This window comes from Pristiophorus japonicus, chromosome 16 (genome assembly GCF_044704955.1).
Source record: "Pristiophorus japonicus isolate sPriJap1 chromosome 16, sPriJap1.hap1, whole genome shotgun sequence".
NCBI classification, from domain to species: Eukaryota; Metazoa; Chordata; class Chondrichthyes; family Pristiophoridae; genus Pristiophorus; species Pristiophorus japonicus.
The window spans coordinates 83,223,166-83,244,498 of NC_091992.1; the positions used below are offsets into that span (position 1 = coordinate 83,223,166).

The 21,333-nt window shown below is 43.0% G+C and overlaps 1 protein-coding gene across 4 annotated transcripts in view; it reads left to right on the forward strand.

Moving 5' to 3' along the window:
* Positions 1-21,333, forward strand: part of LOC139226628 (protein phosphatase 1 regulatory subunit 7-like) — a 105,712-nt gene that overhangs the window by 14,179 nt on the left and 70,200 nt on the right. For all 4 annotated transcript variants that reach the window (XM_070857520.1, XM_070857519.1, XM_070857521.1 and 1 more), the window contains exons 2-6: positions 2,480-2,609; positions 5,955-6,044; positions 7,367-7,497; positions 14,073-14,125; positions 17,784-17,926. In XM_070857520.1, the coding sequence (XP_070713621.1) occupies positions 2,480-2,609; positions 5,955-6,044; positions 7,367-7,497; positions 14,073-14,125; positions 17,784-17,926 (547 nt within the window). The remainder of the gene's footprint in view (positions 1-2,479; positions 2,610-5,954; positions 6,045-7,366; positions 7,498-14,072; positions 14,126-17,783; positions 17,927-21,333) is intronic.

The following is a 21,333-nucleotide window of genomic DNA, read 5'->3' on the forward strand; positions in this document are numbered from 1 at the left end:
GTCCTTACTACTCGGGGGATCAAGGGTTATGGCGAGAAAGCAGGAAGGGGGTACTGAAGTTTCATGTTCAGCCATGAACTCATTGAATGGCGGTGCAGGCTAGAAGGGCTGAATGGCCTGCTCCTGCACCTATTTTCTATGTTTCTATGTTTCTATGTTTCTAACAACAATCAAGAAGCTTGACACCATCCAGGACAAAACAGTCCGCTTGATTGGCACTCCATCCACCACCTTCAACATTCACATCCCAGGATCGAATAAAATAAGCCCCAGAAAGTTGAGGGAGGAGGTAGAGAGCTGTTTTTCTTGTATGTGACTTGCTCTATTTTTCACTCTTGCATATAATTCTTTTTTTCTCTCTCCCTTTCTCTTTCTCTCTCTTGCTCATTCCCTCTTTTTCTCTCTCTTTGTTACTTTCTCTTTTCTGTGTGAGATCACAGTATCTAATACAATTGTTATGATCCCCTTGAATAATTGAATATTGGGCATTGCTTCTGTTCATAGGGGATATAAGGTCCACTTATTGGAGTGACTGGGAATGAGGAGCCTGAGAGAATATCAACTGTAGACCCATGAATTTGTAACATTCGCACATTAAGAATAGCCATTTGGGTGACAATGGAGGGCTACCGACACCCTTGAAACCATTCCTCAGCAATTGTCTGTGCTGTTTTAGTGACTTAATAACATTTCAGAACTCGGGAAGCTTTTATCAGAATCCTTAGTGCAAAAAGGATTTCAGAATCTCATTGCTTCGATATAACGCAACTGTGACTGTCTGATGAAGAGTCACTTTGAATTAGCTATATATATAGTCTAATATATATGATTACAGAGTCAGCATCTTCCGGAAAGAAGAGGCAAGGGAAAGTGTGGATAATGAGGAGGTGGAGAAACAAAATATGTTTGGGAGGTTGATTACGTTGCATGTGTACATTTCTATATTACAATATAACAGGGAACAGCAATAAACCCTTCTTTGACCTTACAAAGGCCTTTGACATTGTTAACCGCGAGGGACAATGGAGCGTCCTTCTCCGTTTCGGCTTCCCCAAAAGTTTGTCGGCATTCTCCTCCTGCTCCACGATGACATGCAAGCCGTGATCCTGACCAACGGATCCACCACAGACCCAATCCACATCCGGACCGGGGTCAAGCAGGGCTGCGTTATCGCGCCAACCCTCGTCTCAATCTTCCTCGCTGCAGTGCTCCACTTCATACTCAACAAGCTCCAGGCTGGAGTGGAACTAAACTATAGAACCAGTGGGTACCTGTTCAACCTTCGTCGCCTCCAGGCTCGATCCAAGACCTTCCCATCCTCTGTCGTCGAACTAAAGTACGCGGACACCGTTTGCGTCTGCGCACGTTCAGAGGCTGAACTCCAAGCCATCGTCAACATCTTCACCGAGGCGTACGAAAGCACGGGCCTTACACTAAACATCTGTAAGACAAAGGTCCTCCACCAACCTGACCCCGCCACACAGCACTGCCCCCCCACCTCAGTTATCAAGATCCACAGTGTGGCCTTGGACAACGTGGACTACTTTCCATACCTCGGGAGCCTATTATCAGCAAGGGCAGACATCAACGACGAGGTTCAACACCGCCTCCATTGCGCCAGCACAGCCTTCAGTCGCCTAAGGAAGAGAGTATTCGAAGATCAGGCCCTCAAATCTGGCACCAAGCTTATGGTCTGCAGGGCTGTAGTGATACCTGCCCTCCTGTATGGCTCAGAGACGTGGACCATATACAGTAGACCCCTCAAATCGCTGGAGAAGTACCACCAAGATGTCTTCGCAAGATCTTGCAAATCCCATGGAGGATAGACGCACCAACGTCAGTGTTCTCGATCAGGCCAACATCCCCATCATCGAAACACTGACCATATCGATCAGCTCCATTGGGCGGGCCACATTGTTCACAGGCCTGATACAAGACTCTTAAAGCAAGCGCTCCATTCGGAACTCTTACACGGCAAGCGAGCCCCAGGTGGGCAGAGGAAACGTTTCAAGGTCACCCTCAAAGCCTCCTTGATAAAGTGCAACATCCCCACCGACACCTGGGAATCCCTGGCCAAAGACCGCCCTAAGTGGAGGAAGTGCATCCGGGAGAGCGCTGAGCACATGCAGAAAACAAACGCGGGCAGTGGAAGGAGCGTGCGGCAAACCAGACTCCCCACCCACCCTGTCCTCTAACGACTGTCCCACCTGTGACAGAGACTGTAATTCCCGTATTGGACTGTACAGTCCCCTAAGAACTCACTTTTAGAGTGGAAGTAAGTCTTCCTCGATTTTGAGGGACTGCCTATGATGATGACAACAGTGACTGCACTTCAAAAGTACTTCATTGGCTGTAAAGCACTTTGGGATATCATAAGATTGTGAAAGGCACTATATAAATGCAAGTCTTTTTTTCCTTCTTTTCTATTTGTATTTTGTTTTAAAGTTCTGGTTAATATATATTTTTATGCATTCCCCAGGTGTCAGACCAAAGTGCAAAGACTGCACAGCAATCAGGGTGTAAGATCAACCCGTTCCAGAGCAAAACGTTCTGCTTCTGTTAAAGATGTTACTGCAACTACTCCCACAGATGGTACTCCCAAGGACCCGGTTGGTGTAAATATAATATAACACTATTTGAACCTGTAATAGTTGCTTGATAAATTCCTGTGCAGGCAATAATACAGAAACGTGGAAACCATGACCTAAAATTCAGGAAGCATTTTTAATGGATTTTACCTCCAATCTGACTCAATTGAAGAGAAGAACAAAAAAAAAAGTCAATGTAACATAATTGCCTATAATGGTGAATATACAGGTGCATGTTAATCTCACCATATTTATTTTATTTTAATGGTAACAAATGGTAATTCCAATTCTGTATGTTTTGTGCAAGGTGAGTTTGTTTCACTGCTGGAGTTCATTTGCCTCAGTGGCAGAAGCCTGGCCAATCAGAGCCCACCTGCAATAATGCACATTTACAATTATTTTAACCAATTTAACTCGTAAAGTAATGATCAGGGGTGTTGCTTCAAGTCTGGAGAGCACAACTTTGAGTAGAGTAGCAAATTTGAATAAATTGCCATATGCATTTTGAAAGGTTAATTTGTAGGCATTAGAACCAAAGTATTTGTTCTTATTTTTTATAATTAGCCTCTGAGCTTTGAAACTTAAAGAATAAATTGGAATTCAAGTTCTAAACATTGTGTGTTGTCTACTTATGTAGTCTGTATTGGAAAAATATATTTAAATTAATTTGTTGGTTAGTCCTACGTTTCTTTGCATTTGAAATGATTTATATAATCAACCGCACCGTCAGATGTTCAATTTCCCATGAGGAATAACCAGCTGAGCAATGCATTGGGGTTTTTAGTTTGCTGCTCGCACTTTTAAAGTGTGTAGAGTGCTGCTTAGATGATCAAAGTGCTGGTGAGCGGGTGCAGGAGACTGTTTAAAAGCCCACTGGTAGTTGATGGAGTCCTCACTCGATCCTGGGCAGCCTCCTCCCACGGACAGGAACCAGCTAATGTAACAATTGCAGCAAAATCCATGTTGTGCAGGCACTTTTCCAAAGAGTTTAACTGTCCCATTGTTGAATTAACTGCAAATCAGTAGATGAGTTCATTCTTACCTGGGTTGTTTTACTCTTTCCTCCAGTGGAAAACTGTCACATCTTTCTTCGAATGTTAACTAATGAAGTCTTAACCTGTAACAGCAGATATTTCATAAGCAACGTTGTTAGAAATTTCACTTTCCGTTTTTTGGGAGGAAAGCCGGGATTAACACAGTATGGGAAAAAATTGTTGGTTTCAGTTTATTTCACGATTTCCCACCATGTCTATCTCCCTCGGTCCCATTATACATTGAAGGAAAACAGCCCTCATGTAGATTCACTGTAAAATACAGCACAGAGTAAACAGCTAACAATTGAAAAATCCAGTTCCCGCACCAATCTCTGAATGAGAGTGCCAACTTTTGCCAAATTACAGGCAGTTTTGTGCTGTGGACATATGCCCACTAAGAACTAGCTTGAGACTGCTTAAGCACGTTTCACATCGGAGCCTTGCAACTCGAAGACAGAGAATGCTTTCATCTGATTAGACTAGATTGGATGCAAACCCAATTCCGAAAGGTGAAGCAAAGTGCTCTAACCTACAACGGGAGCAATTTTTGTTCCATTCTTTAAGAAATGGAATTCAATATTTATTATTGTTTTGGAAAGGCTTATTCTCCCCTGATCATCTGCAAACATATCAAAACATTTGCTGTCCTCTCCTGGCTGAAGATTAAGGGACGTGGAGGGTGAAAAATAAGAAAGTTCATATGCAGAAGGAAGATGGAGTTCAGGTACATTTGGGGCAATGCAAAGCCCCTTATCCTGACTTCCGAACCAAGTCAGCTACCTCAAGAAAAGCAGTATAATCGTTATTGAAAATATCAGATGATGTGTTTTTTTAAGTTTACAACAGAAATAACATGCCAGTAAGTCAATAAATACAGAAATAGATGAAAATTTGATGCTAACAGAATCTGAATATCTCGGTGGTTCCTTGTTGTGCTCATCAGTTTGAAGAGACCCTGTTTAATTCTCTCGCACACACACACCCCTATGGGTTTGAGCCCTTGCTGGGTAGACAGCAGATACCAGGAACCCCTCATGTCATGATGAGCAGCAAAGCACGGCATAAAATGCATGACTATATCACTATCCTTAGCTCCTATCTCCCCCATCACTCCTCCATTACCACTGTAAACGATGGCTTGAGATTCAAACCAACTTAACCCAGCAATTAACTGGCTACATTCTGAATTCAATTCACAATTTTCACTTTCTTGCCATTTCTCTAATTTTTCATCTTTTTTTTAATGCTACTGCCTAAGGCAGTTATCTACTCATATAGTTCTGTGTTATGACCATGAAAAGGTCACTTTCCTACTAAATGAATTGTTCCGCTGCACCCCCCCCCCCCGCAACATTTTTAAAATTCAGTGGCGGGACAGAACTGTTCAACGATTCTCTCTCTGAATTCAGCCTGCGCTATGCCTGCAGGAGCAGTACAGAATCTGCAATGTTACCTCCCCTGCTCCACTGCAAGTCCTCACGTGTTAGAGATCGGCGCCCTCCAGTATCTCGTCCTGTTTTAATTCGCATTCTCAGGGAGTGCTATTTGGCCATGGAGGGTTTCACTGTCACGCCTGACCCTATCCTCGTCTGATGTATTCTCTGGTGGGGACCCCTGCTCCCTGGCTGCTCTTCAATTTAAAAAAAAACACACAATCTAGTCATTAGCACATTGCTGTGCACAAATTGGCTGCTTCATTTCCCTATATTACAACAGTGACTACAATTCAAAAGTACTTAATTGGCTGTGAAGCGCTTTGGGGATGTCCTGAGGTCGTGAAAGGTGCTATAGAAATGCAAGTCTTGCTTTCTTTATCTATCCTATGGACACATACCATGCCCTGCAGTTGGAGGTGCAAAGGTTCAGCACCAACTGCTTACCTCTCTGTAAGCCAATCACGGTAGACAACAAATCCTAGATATATGTTATTCTTATCCTCCAACTAATGCACTCTAACAGCTGTTATCTCTCCAGGCTTTCCTTAGCAGCTATGCAAAGGACATCTGCTTCTCTCAGTGAGATTGCGCATTTGGGCACTTTTATACTTCAGGTTAAGCAAGTGTTGTAATTCCCCAAACTCATTTCACTTATGATCCTTATAGCTAGTACATCGAAGATACTTTTAATCAGTCTGGACAGAATTCTAATCCGAAAATGAAAGGTCATTGTCTAATTTGAGTGGAGCATAAATGCTGGCATGGACTGTTTGGGGTGAATGGCCTGTTTCTGTATCATATATCCTATATAATCCTATGTAACCTGCTATGTCCACGCTTTCTCCCAACTGAGAATAATGATATTCCATTAACTAGTTCTTGATTTTATTTTCAAGTTTTTGGCAGAACAATTAAATGAAAGTAGGAGTGGCGACATGTTAGACCTACATGGAAAAGGAATCAAAAAGATACAAAAGCTTGAAACGGTAAGCATTCACTATTCCATCACCATACTTTCCTTCTCATAAAAACTATTTAAACATAGAATAAGTGTGTCTTTTTTCTGAAGAATGTTCACAGGTTAGTGTTTCTGCTTTGATAAGATTTTCACCCTCATAGGCCAAACCTTTTCCAAGGTAAGTCTTCAACAGTCCATAGTATAAACATTGGACACAGTCCACTTTGTTGAGCATTAAATTATTTTTCCCCACTCATGATAACCCACTCAATGGGGGCTAATTGGGTAGCTTTTTCAAAGAGCTGGCACAGGCATGATGGGCCGAATGGCCTCCTGTGCTGTATGACTCAATATCAGTCTTGTTAGGTGGTGGGGGAGGGGAGAAGAAGTGGAAGAGAAGAGGGGAAGGTAGTTTATTGAGAAAAAGATTTTCCTAATTCAGGCCTATTAATTCTGGCAATGAAAGGAAAACAATGGGAGCATCATTCTACCATGTGAATGCAATTTTCATCCAAGTATATAAATAAATAATGTTCACTCCATTTTGGAATTCTTTGAACACACCTCACTGAATATAAAATGAAGAGCAATGAAGGTGAAGCGCTGGACCTGCTAAAATATGGTGAAATAAAAATGGTAAAACTGAACACTTTTCTTTTCTAATTCTTAGTCAGAAAATGTGCACATTGGATTTCGAACAAGAGCCTGGAATGGTGCTACAAAATTGCTTGTATATATTGTTACTGTATCACCCACTCCATCATGACATGCTGCAAAAAATCTTGCATCACAGTGCATGGAAGCAGGCAAGTCAGTTTGTCTGCGTACTACAGAAGCCCATTTTGGCACAGACACAATCAAGCAATGTGCCGCAGTAATAACATGTGGCTTGCCAAGTCTAGACACGGAGGGCATACTGCTGTGTTCCTCAACTTAGCACATTTTGCTGTGTGTAAGAATATTCCGGGATAAAGCAACAAGAATTATCTTGAGTTTAATGCTATTCTATATCAAATTTGGTAAATTTCAGAATTGTATCCTAGCGTGGTATCCTCCCCATCACCTGCTGCTTTGCGAGATTTGACCAGTGTTTTGTAGCAAGCAACGCTTTAAAGTATTGGTGCCCTTCTGCAGCAGTATACCTACAATGTTCTGAAATGCCTGCTTATTTTAGTGACCATAATGGAGGACTGGTAACAGGCTGTTGTAATCCAATTATTAATCTGCTCAAGTTGCAAAATTTCACATCCAATTTTCTCATGTCTGGTTCAGATAAGGAAATGTACTTTTATTTACTGTTATGCAAAGGATGTAACATATTCAGAAAACCTGCACTTTATTTTACTGCAGTTGCCTGGAGTAAAGATTTTGGACCTTTCCTGTAATTCCATAGAAGTGATTGAGAATTTGGAGAATAATTGTGAGATTACAGAGCTCAAACTATATGGTAACAACATCAGACAAATCAATAATCTAGACAGGTAGGTGCTGATAAAGAGTAGCTCATTGTGAGATAAATGTTCATGTTGCTTTGAATCTATAATTGGGTTAGTTGTAATTCTCTGCTTAAACATGCAACCCGCGCTGCTGTGACTAATGGTCTTCCTATTTAAATTAATGCAGCTTAAAGCTACACTGTGCTGCAATGATATCCATTTACAAAACCAGATGCATCTGTTCCATATAACTCAGTATATAGTTATTTACAACAGGATCCAATGGCAATAATTGAGAGCACGCTAAAACAATCTCTGCATGGTAAACTACCTGATACATTCAAATAGCATATTTTGGCATATTTTATGTATATCCGTATCTGTGAGGTGATGACTGGAAACAGCGAGCATGTTTTCAAAAGCAAAATACTGCGGATGCTGGAATCTGAAATAAAATTAGAAAATGCTGGAAATCTCGGCAGGTCGGCTGCAGAGATAGTGGATGCATTGGTTGTAATTTACCAACATTCCCTGGATTCTGGAGAGGTCCCAGCGGACTGGAAAACTGCAAATGTAATGCCCTTATTTAAGAAAGGAGGGAGACAGAAAGCAGGCAACTTTAGACCAGTTAGTCTAGCATCTGTCATTGGGAAAATGCTGGAGTCCATTATTAAGGAAGTGGTAGCAGGACATTAAAAAAATCATAATACAGTCAGACAGAGTCAGCATGGTTTTATGAAAGGGAAATCATGTTTGACAAATTTGCTGGAGTTCTTTAAGGATGTAACGAGCAGGGTGGATAAAGGGGAACCAGTAGATGTCGTGCATTTGGATTTCCAGAAGGCATTCGATAAGGTGCCACATAAAAGGTTACTGCACAAGATAAGAGCTCACGGGGTTGGGTAGAGGATTAAACAGAGAATCGGGATAAATGGATAATTTTCAGGTTGGCAAACGGTAACTAGTGGGGTGCCACAGGGATTAGTGCTGGGGCCTCAACTATTTACAATCTATATTAATGACTTGGATGAAGGGACCGAGTGTAATGTAGCAAAGTTTGCTGATGATACAAAGATAGGTGGGAAAGCAAATTGTGTGGAGGATGCAGAGAATCTGCAAAGGGATATAGATAGGCTAAGTGAGTGGGCAAAAATCTGGCAGATGGAGAATAATGTGGGAAACTGTGAGGTTATCCACTTTGGTAGGAAAAATCAAAAATCTAATTATTATTTAAATGGGGAGAGATTACAAAATGCTGAGGTACAGTGGGATGTGGGGTTCCTTGTACATGAAACACAAAAAGTAGGCATGCAGGTACAGCAAGTAATAAGGAAGGTAAATGGAATGTTGGCCTTTATTGCAAGGGGGGATGGAGTATAAAAGTAGGGAAGTTCTGCTACAACTGTACAGGGCGTTGGTAAGACCACAGCTGGAGTACTGTGTACAGTTTTGGTCTCCTTATTTAAGGAGGGATATACGTGCATTGGAGCCAGTTCAGACAAGGTTCACGAGGTTGATTCCTGAGATGAAGGGGTTGTCTTATGAAGAAAGGTTGAGCAGGTTGAGCCTATACTCATTGGAGTTTAGAAGGATGAGAGGTGATCTTATTGAAACATGTAAGATTCTGAAGGGGCTTGACAGGGTAGATGCAGAGAGGATGTTTCCCCTCGTGGGGTAATCTAGAACTAGGGGGCATAGATTCAGAATAAGGGGTCGCCCATTTAAAACAGAAATGAGGAGGAATTTCTTCTCTCAGAGGGTCGTGAATCTTGGGAATTCTCTGAATATATTTAAGGTGGAGATAGACAGATTTTTGAATGATAAGGGAGTCAAGGATTATGGGGAGTGGGCAGGAAAGTGGAGTTGAGGCCAAGATCAGATCAGCCATGAATGGCGGACGAGGCTCGAGGGGACAAATGGCCTACTCCTGCTCCTATTTCTTATGTTCTTATGTCAGGCAGCATCTGTAAAAAGAAACATAGAAACATAGAAAATAGGTGCAGGAGTAGGCCATTCGGCCTTTCGAGCCTGCACCACCATTCAATAAGATCATGACTGATCATTCCCTCAGTACCCCTTTCCTGCTTTCTCTCCATACCCCTTGATCCCCTGAGCCGCAAGGGCCATATCTAACTCCCTCTTGAATATATCCAATGAACTGGCATCAACAACTCTCTGCGGCAGGGAATTCCACAGGTTAACAACTCTCTGAGTGAAGAAGTTTCTCCTCATCTCAGTCCTAAATGGTCTACCCCTTATCCTTAGACTGTGTCCCTTAGTTCTGGACTTCCCCAACATCGGGGACATTCTTCCCGCATCTAACCTGTCCAGTCCCGTCAGAATCTTATACATTTCTATGAGATCCCCTCTCATCCTTCTAAACTCCAGTGAATAAAGGCCCAGTTGATCCAGTCTCTCCTCATATGACAGTCCAGCCATCCCTGGAATTAGTCTGGTAAACCTTCGCTGCACTCCCTCAATAGCAAGAACGTCCTTCCTCAGATTAGGAGACCAAAACTGAACACAATATTCCAGGTGAGGCCTCACTAAGGCCCTGTACAACTGCAGTAAGACCTCCCTGCTCCTATACTCAAATCCTCTCGCTATGAAGGCCAACATACCATTTGCCTTCTTCACCGCCTGCTGTACCTGCATGCCAACCTTCAATGACTGATGAACCATGACACCCAGCTCTCGTTGCACCTCCCCTTTTCCTAATTTTCCGCCATTCAGATAATATTCTGCCTTCGTGTTTTTGCCCCTAAAATGGATAACCTCACATTTATCCACATTATACTGCATCTGCCATGCAGTATTAACAGAGTTAATGTTTCAGGTCGATGACCCTTCCATGTTTTCAAGGCAGGGTTCTCTGGATTTTTGGATAGAAGATCTGGGCATTACAATGAGGTATATGTCCAAGGTGGTAGGACTTCCGCTCCCCCCACAGAGACGCTTCCCTGACTACGGCCGAATCTCTGGTCCTGAGGTAATTTGAATGCAGGAGGCAGGAAATTCGCACCAAGCTGCAAAGAGAGTCTTGCTGGGGTATGTTTTCAGGGCAGGGGAGGCCTGTCTCGGCCAGAGATAGAGGGCACCTGCCAAGCTGCCTGTTCTCTCTGTTGAAAACCTTGTGATGCTGCTGGGGCTCATGCACGGCTGCTGTCTTGAGTACGCTAGCACAAGCACCTTGAAAATTGTTCCTCCTGAGGCTTCCTCTGCCAGTCTTCAAACACTAGGGCCTGATAGGCAGCCCAAGCATTTTATGTTCAATGGGGAGGTGAAACTGCAGGAAATATGGCAGAGGCTGGTTTCCCTGATTTTTAATTATATCTTCTTGCACCCTCCCCCACACGGGCTGGTGCATTCTAGGCCAGTGGTTCGGCCTACCAGGAAATTTGTGGGAGTGGAGGGTGGTGGAAGACAGGCAGTGATGCGAAGGCCCCTACCCGTGAGCAAGTCTCTGCCTGCGTCCAACCCAGATATACTGATTAATTGTGGCGAAAGGTGCGAGTAGAAAAATTAGTCCCAAGTTTTCTGGACCTACAGAGCGAGAAAGGAAAAGCTTTGTGCCATTGCTACATTCTCACACTCCTATCTCTTTGATTATCCTGCCAAAGAATAATTTAGTTAGTACATTCCTCATTTTAAAATGCACAGCAGCCCTTGAGACAAGTGTACAAGCCAAGAAATCAGCAAGCAGACATACACTCTGTTATGCAGTGCAACGGGCACCCACCTAGTTCAGAGTACTTCCGTATTAGTGTGGAGTACTTCCATCCATATTCTGAACCCTTTGACTGAGTCATTTTCTTTTTTCAGAGAAACGGTACTTTCCATCGCATTTTCTAATTTTTTCTCCCACTTTTATAAAGTACATATCTAGTTAATGGTCTGTTGGAGGTGTTTGTCCACCATTATTAGTTAACTCAATGAAACATTCACGTACACAATAATATTCAGGAACCATAAGTTCAGTCTATTGAATTCTCAATTTGATGCCTCGTTACACTGTCAGAAGATAAAAGGGATAATTCTGCACTCGTAGTGGGGAAGCTGTGCTTGAAGGCAGCGGGGTTGTAGAGAGGGCTACATCGTTGTAACTGCAATTCTCCAACCCAGGCTCCCTGTGAGTGCAGCCTCCTGCTAGGACCTCTAGATCGTAGGATTATCCCTGTACTGTAATAATTTTTTCAATTATATATTTTTAAAAGAGCGCTGTAAACATTCAGTTACAGAAGATTGCATACATGAGTAAAATGTTCTGTTAACATTTTCTCTGTACTCAATGTATAAAACTGAATACAATCTGAATACTTTTTTAAAAAACTCAAATGATTTTTTTCCTCCTCTCCTGAAGGCACTAGGGTACAGTTCCACAGACACTGGGCAACCTTCAAGTGGTCGTTATTCATATGTGAGCGTGGACAATGTCTGCAGGTTATTGAACTATGGGAGGCTCTGCAGCTGAACCTGATCTGGTGCTCACCTGAAGCCACATGTCAGATGAGAACGGGATAAGGCTCGGCTACACGCCACTGAATGCGCTTTTCAACAATTGTCACTGGATAGGGTTCAGGAGCAGGCAAGCTAATGAGTTTTTTTTCTTTCTTTAGTCCAGGGTTAGTGATGTCAGTTAAGTATCCCTGCTATCATGGCAGCTGCAATCGGCTAAGTCAGTGCACTGGGAAATAAACTTAGTGGCTTTTGTGTGTATTGCTAAGTGCAATGCTAGTTGGTGTCTTTACCCACGAGGTCATGGTGAGCTCTCAATTAAACACTGTTGTCATGTTTACAGCTCAGGCTGCCTGTAGTCATCTCCTGAATCTTTGCAGTTCTCTACCCCAGAGAGCTGTGGAGGCTGAGTATATTTAAGATGGAGATAGACAGATTTTTGAATGATAAGGGAGTCAAGGGTTATGGGAAGCGGGCAGGGAAGTAGAGTTGAGGCCACGATCAGATCAGCCATGATCTTATTGAATGATGGAGCAGGCTCAATGGGCCTGCTCCTATTTCTTATATTCTTATGTTTCTTATGTTCTTGTGTTCTTATCGCATAGGCCGGCCCAACCAATCAAAGTAGGGGGATCCCCATTCATACTTGTGGTGAGTTCCATATATATGGAACACACCATAAGTATGAATGGGAATACCCCTAAAACACAAAAGCACATAAAATAAGAAACATTTAAATCGCATATTAAAAATTAATCAAAATGGAATTTAATTAATGATTGAAAACAAAAATGGAATTTAAAAAAAAAAGAAATTTACATATTTTAAAGTGTCTATAAATAAACTTACCTTATTTAACAGGATTTTAAATGTTTAAATTATTGAAAAAATGTATTTTTCTGCCATTTATAAGTCTTATGCTGATAAAAGCAGGCCTTACGCCTGCTTTTATCAGTCACAAGAATTTCAGGTACATTCGCCAGTCAGAAGTTGGGCAAGTAGCCCAACTCTCTGCCCGCAGAGGCCCTTTACTTCCGTTTGCGGCGATCTGTCAGGAGGATTCATGACAGATCGGAAGTTCCGGGTTTAGGCATCTGCGCTTCACATGCCTAAACCCGGAACTTGCGGGGCTCCTACGGGTTCCTACGCACCTCATACGCGCTCGTAGGGGCCGTGAATTCAGGGCAAATAATATCGTTTTGGATCTTTCAATGAGTCAAGACATCATTGTGAATGCCCGTGAGTGAGTTGCACATTATGCTCCAGGTGCTTGTACTTCTTAGAAATTTAATGGGCCATAAGCCTTCCTGTCAGTTTCTTTCTCCAAATCCGTCTCTCAGCTACAGTGTAAGTGAAAGGTCTGCAGCATGAGAGATGTAAACTGGAGTGTGCAGGTAGAGTTTTTATTAGAAAAACTAGGTGAAAGACCAAAACTCCATAGTGCAGCATACCACCAGGGAGTAGAAAAAAAGTTGAGGTAAATCAAGAAACACCTGGTCTGGCTTCAATGCGGCTCCAGTCCCACACCAATGTGGGTGACTCTTAACACCCCTCTGAAGTGGACTAGCTAGCCACTCAGTTGTATGAAACCGCAACCAGCGGTTCAAGAAAAATGCCTACCACCATTGTCTCAGAGTAATTAGGGAAGGGCAATTAATTAAGTGTCAGCCTTGCCAGTGATGCACACATCCCAAATATGAATAAAGAAAACATCAAGAAATACTGATTAAGCGATGCCGAGCTTGGATTTTAAAAGCTTGCAGATAAGGACGAGGGGGGGATGAAGCGTTCCAGTCTTGAATTCTTGGGAAAGAACACAATGAGACTTGATTTCAACAGAATGGGGATGCAGCATGGAAGAAGAATATGTCGATTAGTATATTTGGAACTGGGAGTGAATGAGTTGTCCCATGACTATGATCTCTTCCCCATTTAAGAAGCTTATTTTTGGCAAACTATGTTAGAGAATGCTATACTTGCATTGAATCTTTATTCTAAGGAATAATACCTCTTACTGCTGTACAGGATGAATATAGATCTGCAGCTGGCCTAGGACTGTATGGCAATATGGGATCTATAATTTCTGTGATTTACCATGGATATCTGATTTAAACATCAATTTATCATTGTGAATTGTTCTTCATTACCTCATCTTGTACTTATAGGTTGCAAGAGCTCCAAATTCTCCAGTTGCAGTACAATCGTATCACAAGCCTAAGTAAGTGAGACTTACGACAGATTTTCGGGGTTTGAAGGGAGGGGAAAAGAGTGGAGGATGGGCACAACTTTCAAATTAAAATGACATTTTCAGCTATGTGTGTAGCCCAAGATATGCAGTGGATATTCATTTTGCTCATGCAAGTAATGCAGCCCAAATTAGGAGATTTGCAAGGCGCCAGCCAGTCGCTTCCAGAGACTGCCCAGCTAATTTAGTAATAATCCACATTTGAACTAAATTTTTAAAAAAATGTCACAATTGAAAGTTTCCACTTTGGGCACAATCAACAATCTGGGTATAAATTGTGCCTAAAATTGCGCTAGTTTTGGGAAATGTTTTTTTTCTCAAGTTTCTGCTCAAGGTACACGAGGTTGATTCCTGAGATGAAGGGGTTGTCATATGAAGAATGGTTGAGCACGTTGGACCTATACTCATTGGAGTTTAGAAGAATGAGAGGTGATCTTATTGAAACATATAAGATTCTGGGGGGTCTTGACAGGGTAGATGCAGAGTGGATGTTTCCCCTCGTGGGGGCATCTAGAACTAGGAGGCATAGTTTCAGAATAAGGGGTCGCCCATTTAAAACAGAAATGAGAACGAATTTCTTTGAGGAACGTGACTCTTTGGAATTCTCTACCCCAGAGAGCTGTGGAGGCTGGGTCATTGAATATATTTAAGGTGGAGATAGACAGATTTTTGAATGATAAGTGAGTCAAAGGTTATGGGGAGCTGACAAGGAAGTGGAGTTGAGGCCAGGATCAGATCAGCCACGATTTTATTGAATGGCGGAGCAGGCTCGAGGGGCCAAATGGCCTACTGCTGCTCCTATTTCTTTTGTATTTCGGCTCTGGCACACAAATTGTGTGGTGCAACGGTGGAGTTAACGCTAACGCTCCTCGTGAACTTTCATTTGTCCAAAATTGCGTGCTCTGGTGCTAACGTTAATCCGCCACTAAATTTTTGAATCCGCCGCAAATTGCGCCCAGAACAAATCCGAAATCCAGCCTCTTATCTTTAGAGCCACCCGAAGGCCCGCACCGGGCACATCGAGCGGAAAAGTGCAATGGTGATTAATTTGATCTGGGGTGTGGCCAGTTTTGTGGGCGCCCGATGCGTTTTTAAACTAGCACAAGAGATCACGGAAACTTGATTTGCATTGAATGTAATTTGCGTTTAAAATTCAGTGATCCTTCGTGCTGGTTTGGCCGATTTTCGGCGAATGGCGTTGAAAAAAAACAGCGGAAACTCCAGGCCCCTAAATCAATTGAATAGACAGTGGAGACCCATGAAATATTCATTTTATTCCAAGAGCGAGAAAGCCCCTATAGATTCAGGAAACCATATGTGTATGTAACGTTGTATACTCGCTTCGCAAATACTAATGGCTTATATAACCACAGGCCGTTCATTACCCATTGTTTAGCTGAGAAAATGAGCAGCGCCAGTGCCCTTTCTGAATGTTCTGTGGGGAGGCGCACAACAATGGTTTCACTTTACCTGCCTGTCTGCTGGCCTAGCTCAACAACAGGAGCTCACAGACATGAATCCCCGTGTCTGCAGGCAGGCACGTTTCTTTGGGGTAAAAATTCCACACAAGTCGCCTCCCGCGGCACGCCTGGAGCGCATTTTGGGAAATTGTGCGCTCTCAGCAATTGATTTTCCATCCATTAAGGGCAATGCATGAAAGAAGCATCATAGGGGATATGGTTTCCTTTCAGTATAATATGTAACAGACAATTTTTAATTGACTTGTAATGGTGACACTGGGTTGCTTGAGTGTAACCAACAGGAAACCAAATTTACAAGTGCCTCCTTGTGAGGAGTGACAACTAATATAATTCAAACATAAAATTTAATTTAAAGAAAAGGGGAATTGATCCATCTAAAACATAATGCTGTTATTTGTCTATACCTGACGCTCTGTTCCTTACGGTGCCCACTGGACTTGGAAGGTATAACAGTGCTGATGATTCACCCATGTGCATCACTTCTTTATTTTAAAAAACATTTATTTGAGAAATAATAGTATATAATAATGTTACAAGAACCCATACATACCAAATTGTTTCCTATAAGATATTGTGAAGAGAGAATACAAAAGTCTTGCTCCGGATGTAAGTGCTTGAAGGAGCTGGGTAACAAAACCTGCACCCTCCAGTCCAGGGAATTCGTATTTTCTTCTCACCTGTTCTGAAGGTGCTTGCTTATGCAGCAATATAGATCCACGGGCATGGGAAGCCTTTCGGCTCCTCATCAAAGTGATCATTTGTAATGCCCCAAAGTGTCAGCCGTGGCTCAGTGGGTAGCACTCTTGCCTATGAGTCAGAAGGTTGTGGGTTCAAGCCCCACTCCAGTGACTTGAGCACAAAATCCAGGCTGACAGTCTAGTGCAGTACTGAGGGAGTGCTGCTCTGTCGGTGGTGCCACCTTTCGGAAGGGATATTAAATCAAGGCCCCATCTGCCGTCCCATGGCACTTTCTCACTGATATTTATCCCTCACTCACCATGAGTAAAACAGATTATCTAGTCATTATCACACTGCTGTTTGTGGGACCTTGCAGTGCACAAATTGGCTGCTGCATTTCCTACATTACAAAAGTGATTACACTTCAAAAGGTACTTCATTGGCTGTAAAGCGCTCTGAAAGACGCTGTATAAATGCCAGTCTTTTAACTGAAAAACTCAAATCAACTGACTCAGTGTAGACCAGGGTTTAAAACGTGCAACCTTCCTGGTCTGTCTGGTTCAGCTAAATTACACCTAAGGGTATTCAGGCAGCCCTAATGAGCATTTTTATGGATGCAAACAGTACCGGTTACGTTGGCCCGCAATTTGCCATCCTGATGACGGTGATCTGGCACCGTTCGCCTTGATTCCGCCTTTGAAACATTACTGCAACTTCAGGATTTAGTGCATATGTGCCCAAATGTGGAAATTGGAAATCTTGACATCGTGGTCAGTCATTCAATGCTCCGCCACAGACTGCACTGTGGACCCAACCTCCTTCCCCAGAGCTAGCAACCAGTGTAATCTGTCAAATCATGGAAACTGACGGCTCTTCCACGGTAATACCGCTGTTAAATACCCCGGTAAAAGTTAGACATTTTTGGAATGAGTGTAATTTATAAACAAAGTTTGTGGCCTTATAAAACTTAATTTTAATTTTGTGGAGTGACAAATTTATTCATTTTAATAAAAAGTAATTTTTTTAAGAAACTTAAAAAAAAATATATATATATTATTTTAAAAGATTGATCATGTTTATTTCAGGTTTGTCTTTTCCCCATGTGAAAGCCCCAATCTTTGTTTTGCTCTCCAACATTTTTAAAAAGTTAGAAAGGAGCTTACCTATTTCCTAGTTCGCAGTCTCTGAGAATTCTGCATGTTGATTGGCTGCTTTGATAGCTTGTTGACATCACAGCAGCTCGCGTTTGGGATTCCCATTAACTTGGGTTGATTTCAGTTGTGCATCAGAAAAGCTGAACTTCACGCCACAGAGATCGCGCAATCTTTGTGGGAAGCTTACTTCGGGGCCAGCGCCAAACGCCTTTGCTTCACCGCTGACCGCAAATTCTGGGCCATAAAATCCACGGTAGACTACAACTTGGGATCAAATGTAAAATGTTTAGTTGTGAACCTTTCTCATATCATGTTTAGGGAAAGGTCTGCTGAAACTTCGGAAATTGGAGCGATTGAGACTGGACAGTAACCAGCTGATCTGTGTGGAATCACGGGAGTTTTCGGGATTATCTCAATTGTCATCTCTGGATATCAGCCATAACCAGCTAACTGACATTACTGTAAGGATGACTGCAACAGTTACAAGGATCTGGGAATATGGTGCAAAGGATTCTTCCCCTGCTATGAATTGCTGTTGATAACTAGTTCAATAAATTAACTAGTCTTTAGAGCCCAAACTGGAATTTTCAAGAGGGTTACAAGCTTAATAATCTGTTTTAAGTGAATTTTAACCAAACATTCTGAATTTAAGAAACTTAGGGGGAGAAATTCGGGGCGTTTGCACCTCCTGTTAGCGGGACGCAAACGACTTTTTGCCCGAGCACGGCTCCGCTAACGGCTCCCGCGAAATTCCACGTGAGTTTAGCGCCGACGGCAACCAGTAATGCCCCGTTCCGGCAATGACGACATCATCACCATGCGCAGCGACCCCGTTTTCGCCTCAGATCGAAAACTCGGTAGCGCCCCCTGAAGCTGTGCTGGGCGATACCAGCGATAGCTTCAGGGGGCGCGTACCGGGATGCAGGCTGCTTGGGGGGTGAAATTTAAAGGGGAGATGGCGCTTGAAAAAATAAATTCATCCAACTTATTGGTCGCGGCCTGCTTCATGTTGGATCGCGGGATCACCACGGCACCCCGGTCCCCGGTGGTCCAAGTAGGGACCCGTTTCTTCCCCACAGAGTCATCAGCTAAAGGGGAGGGCCCTTTCTACGCAGCAGCGCTACCCGTCCCACCACCCCTCTCTGATTCTTTCTGCCCTCCTCACGCTCCACTTGCTCTCGGGGGTGGTAATCCGAATTTAGGTCGTGGGGCGGGACTTCTGTGCCTGGTGCAGGAAATCCCGCCTTGTGGCTGTTGCCAACCCCAAATGGGGAGCTATGTTAATTCCCCCTCCCCCCACCCCCCCCATTCTTGATGTGCAAAAAAAACTGATCACAATTAATATGTAAAACTCATCACAACGTTTTCTACTCGAACTCATTCATTCTTCCCAAAGATCAACCACAAGTTTGGTGCTACATAACCATGACTTCTTTTCAACCTCTGCAATGTCCTACACCACGAGGTTTGGAAAAGAAAGCTTAAGATTGTCACAGGTTCACAAGTTGCCTTTTACGATTAATTTGCTCAAATCCTGCTCAAGTTTGCAAAGACTAAAGGTTTTGTTTCAGCGAAAAAAAATTGGAAAGATCAGTGAGACCGTTTTGAAGTTATTTTATGTTCTTGTTTTGGAATGAGTTTGCGGAGTGTTTGAGCCTTATTCAATAGGGAGAAGGGTAAAATGAGCTCAGTTGAACTATCTGTGCAGGTGACCCTGACATCTATTTGCCTGACATTTAGCCCCATACTCCTATGTTCCGAGGTTCTCCCTTCATGATTTATTTAATTGTTTTTTCTTCCACTTTACACCCATCTCTCTATTGTCTGTCCATTTCCAGACATTGCATTGTTCTGTGGTAACTGCATGGCTGTTAATTGTCTGGCACGTGATTACAATTGATTGGTCCCCCACTCCAGGTCCATTCCTGTCTGGGTAGATTCAGTGTGGACTATCTGTACTGCCTTTCATTTCTCAGCACACTTCCAGTCTCCCCTTCTGCCCAGGTGGTCCCAGTGCTAATATTGCAGTAAGACAGCGATGATGATTACCTCTAAACTCTTTGGTTGGCCCTGGTACGTGTTGGCTGCCAGTTGTTTTTCTCATCACTGGTTTCCATTAAGAGCCATAGCAGCCGTAGGATTCAGTGAACAACCTTTTGCTGTTGCCAAGCCCCATAGTCCAGCCTCCTGCTGCTTTGGTACATATGACACAAGTTTTGAGGCGATCAGAGCTCTGGTTTGGCTCTAGGCATCTATGGAAAGTGAGAGGGATAGGAGAGAGAACCATAAACAAAGAAAAAGACATAATGGGAACAAGAGAGAAATTCATATCGATAGCAGGAAAAGAGGCATATATAGCGAGAATTCAAGTTTCTCATCAGTCACTATTTGAGGCCTTCCAATCTGGTTTCTACTCTGCCCATGTCACTAAGACAAATCTGGTCATAGGACATAAGAACATAACATAAGAAATCAGAGCCGGAGTAAGCCATTTGGCCCCTCGAGCCTGCTCTGCCATTTAATGAGATCATGGTTGATCTGATCATGGATTCAACTCCACTTCCCTGCCCGTTCCCCATAACCCTTTATTCCCTTATCGCTCAAACATCTGTCTATCTCCGCCTTAAATATATTCAATGATCCAGCCTCTACAGCTCTCTGGGGCAGAGAATTCCACAGATTTACAACCCTCTGAAAGAAGAAATTCCTCCTCATCTCAGTTTTAAATGGGCGGCCCCTTATTTCTGAGATTATGCCCCCTAGTGTAGTTTCCCCTATGAGTGCAAACATCCTCTCTGCAGCCACCTTGTCGAGCACCTCTCATTATCTTGTATGTTTCGATAAGATCACCTCTCATTCTTCTGAACTCCAATGAGTACAGGCCCAACCTACTCAACCTATCTTCATCAGTCAACCCCCACATCTCCGGAATCAACCTAGTGAACCTTCTCTGAACAGCCTCCAATGCAAGTATATCGTTCCTTAAATACGGAGATCAAAACTGTACACAGTACTCCAGGTGTGGCCTCACCAATGCCCTGTACAGTTGTAGCGGGAATTCTCTGCTTTTATACGCCAACCCTCTTGCAATAAAGGCTAACATTCCATAAGAACATAAGAAATAGGAACAGGAGTAGGCCATATGGCCCCTTGAGTCTGCTCCGACATTGAATAAGATCATGGCTGATCTGATCATGGATTCAGCTCCACTTCCTTGCCCACTCCCCATAACCCCTTATCCCCTTATCGTTTAAGAAACTTGTCTATTTCTGTCTTAAATTTATTCAATGTCCCAGCTTCCACAGCTCTCTGAGGCAGCGAATTCCACAAATTTACAACCCTCTGAGAGAAGAAATTTCTCTTCATCTCTGTTTTAAATGGGTGGCCCCTTATTCTAAGATCATCCCCTCTCGTTCTAGTCTCCCCCATCAGTGGAAACATCCTCTCTGCATCCACCTTGTCAAGCCCCCTCATAATCTTATATGTTTCGATAAGATCACCTCTCATTCTTCTGAATTCCAATGAGTAGAGGCCCAACTACTCAATCTTTCCTCATAAGTCAACCCTCTCATCTCCGGAATCAACCTAGTGAACCTTCTCTGAACTGCCTCCAAAACAAGTATATCCTTTCGTAAATATGGAAACCAAAACTGCACGCAGTATTCCAGGTGCAACCTCACCAATACTTATATAGCTGTAGCAATACTTCCCTGCTTTTACACTCCATCCCCTTTGCAATAACGGCCAAGATTCCATTGGCCTTCCTGATCACTTGCTGTAGCTGCATACTAACTTTTTGTGTTTCATGCACAAGGACCCCCAGGTCCCTCTGTACTGCAGCACTTTGCAATTTTTCTCCATTTAAATT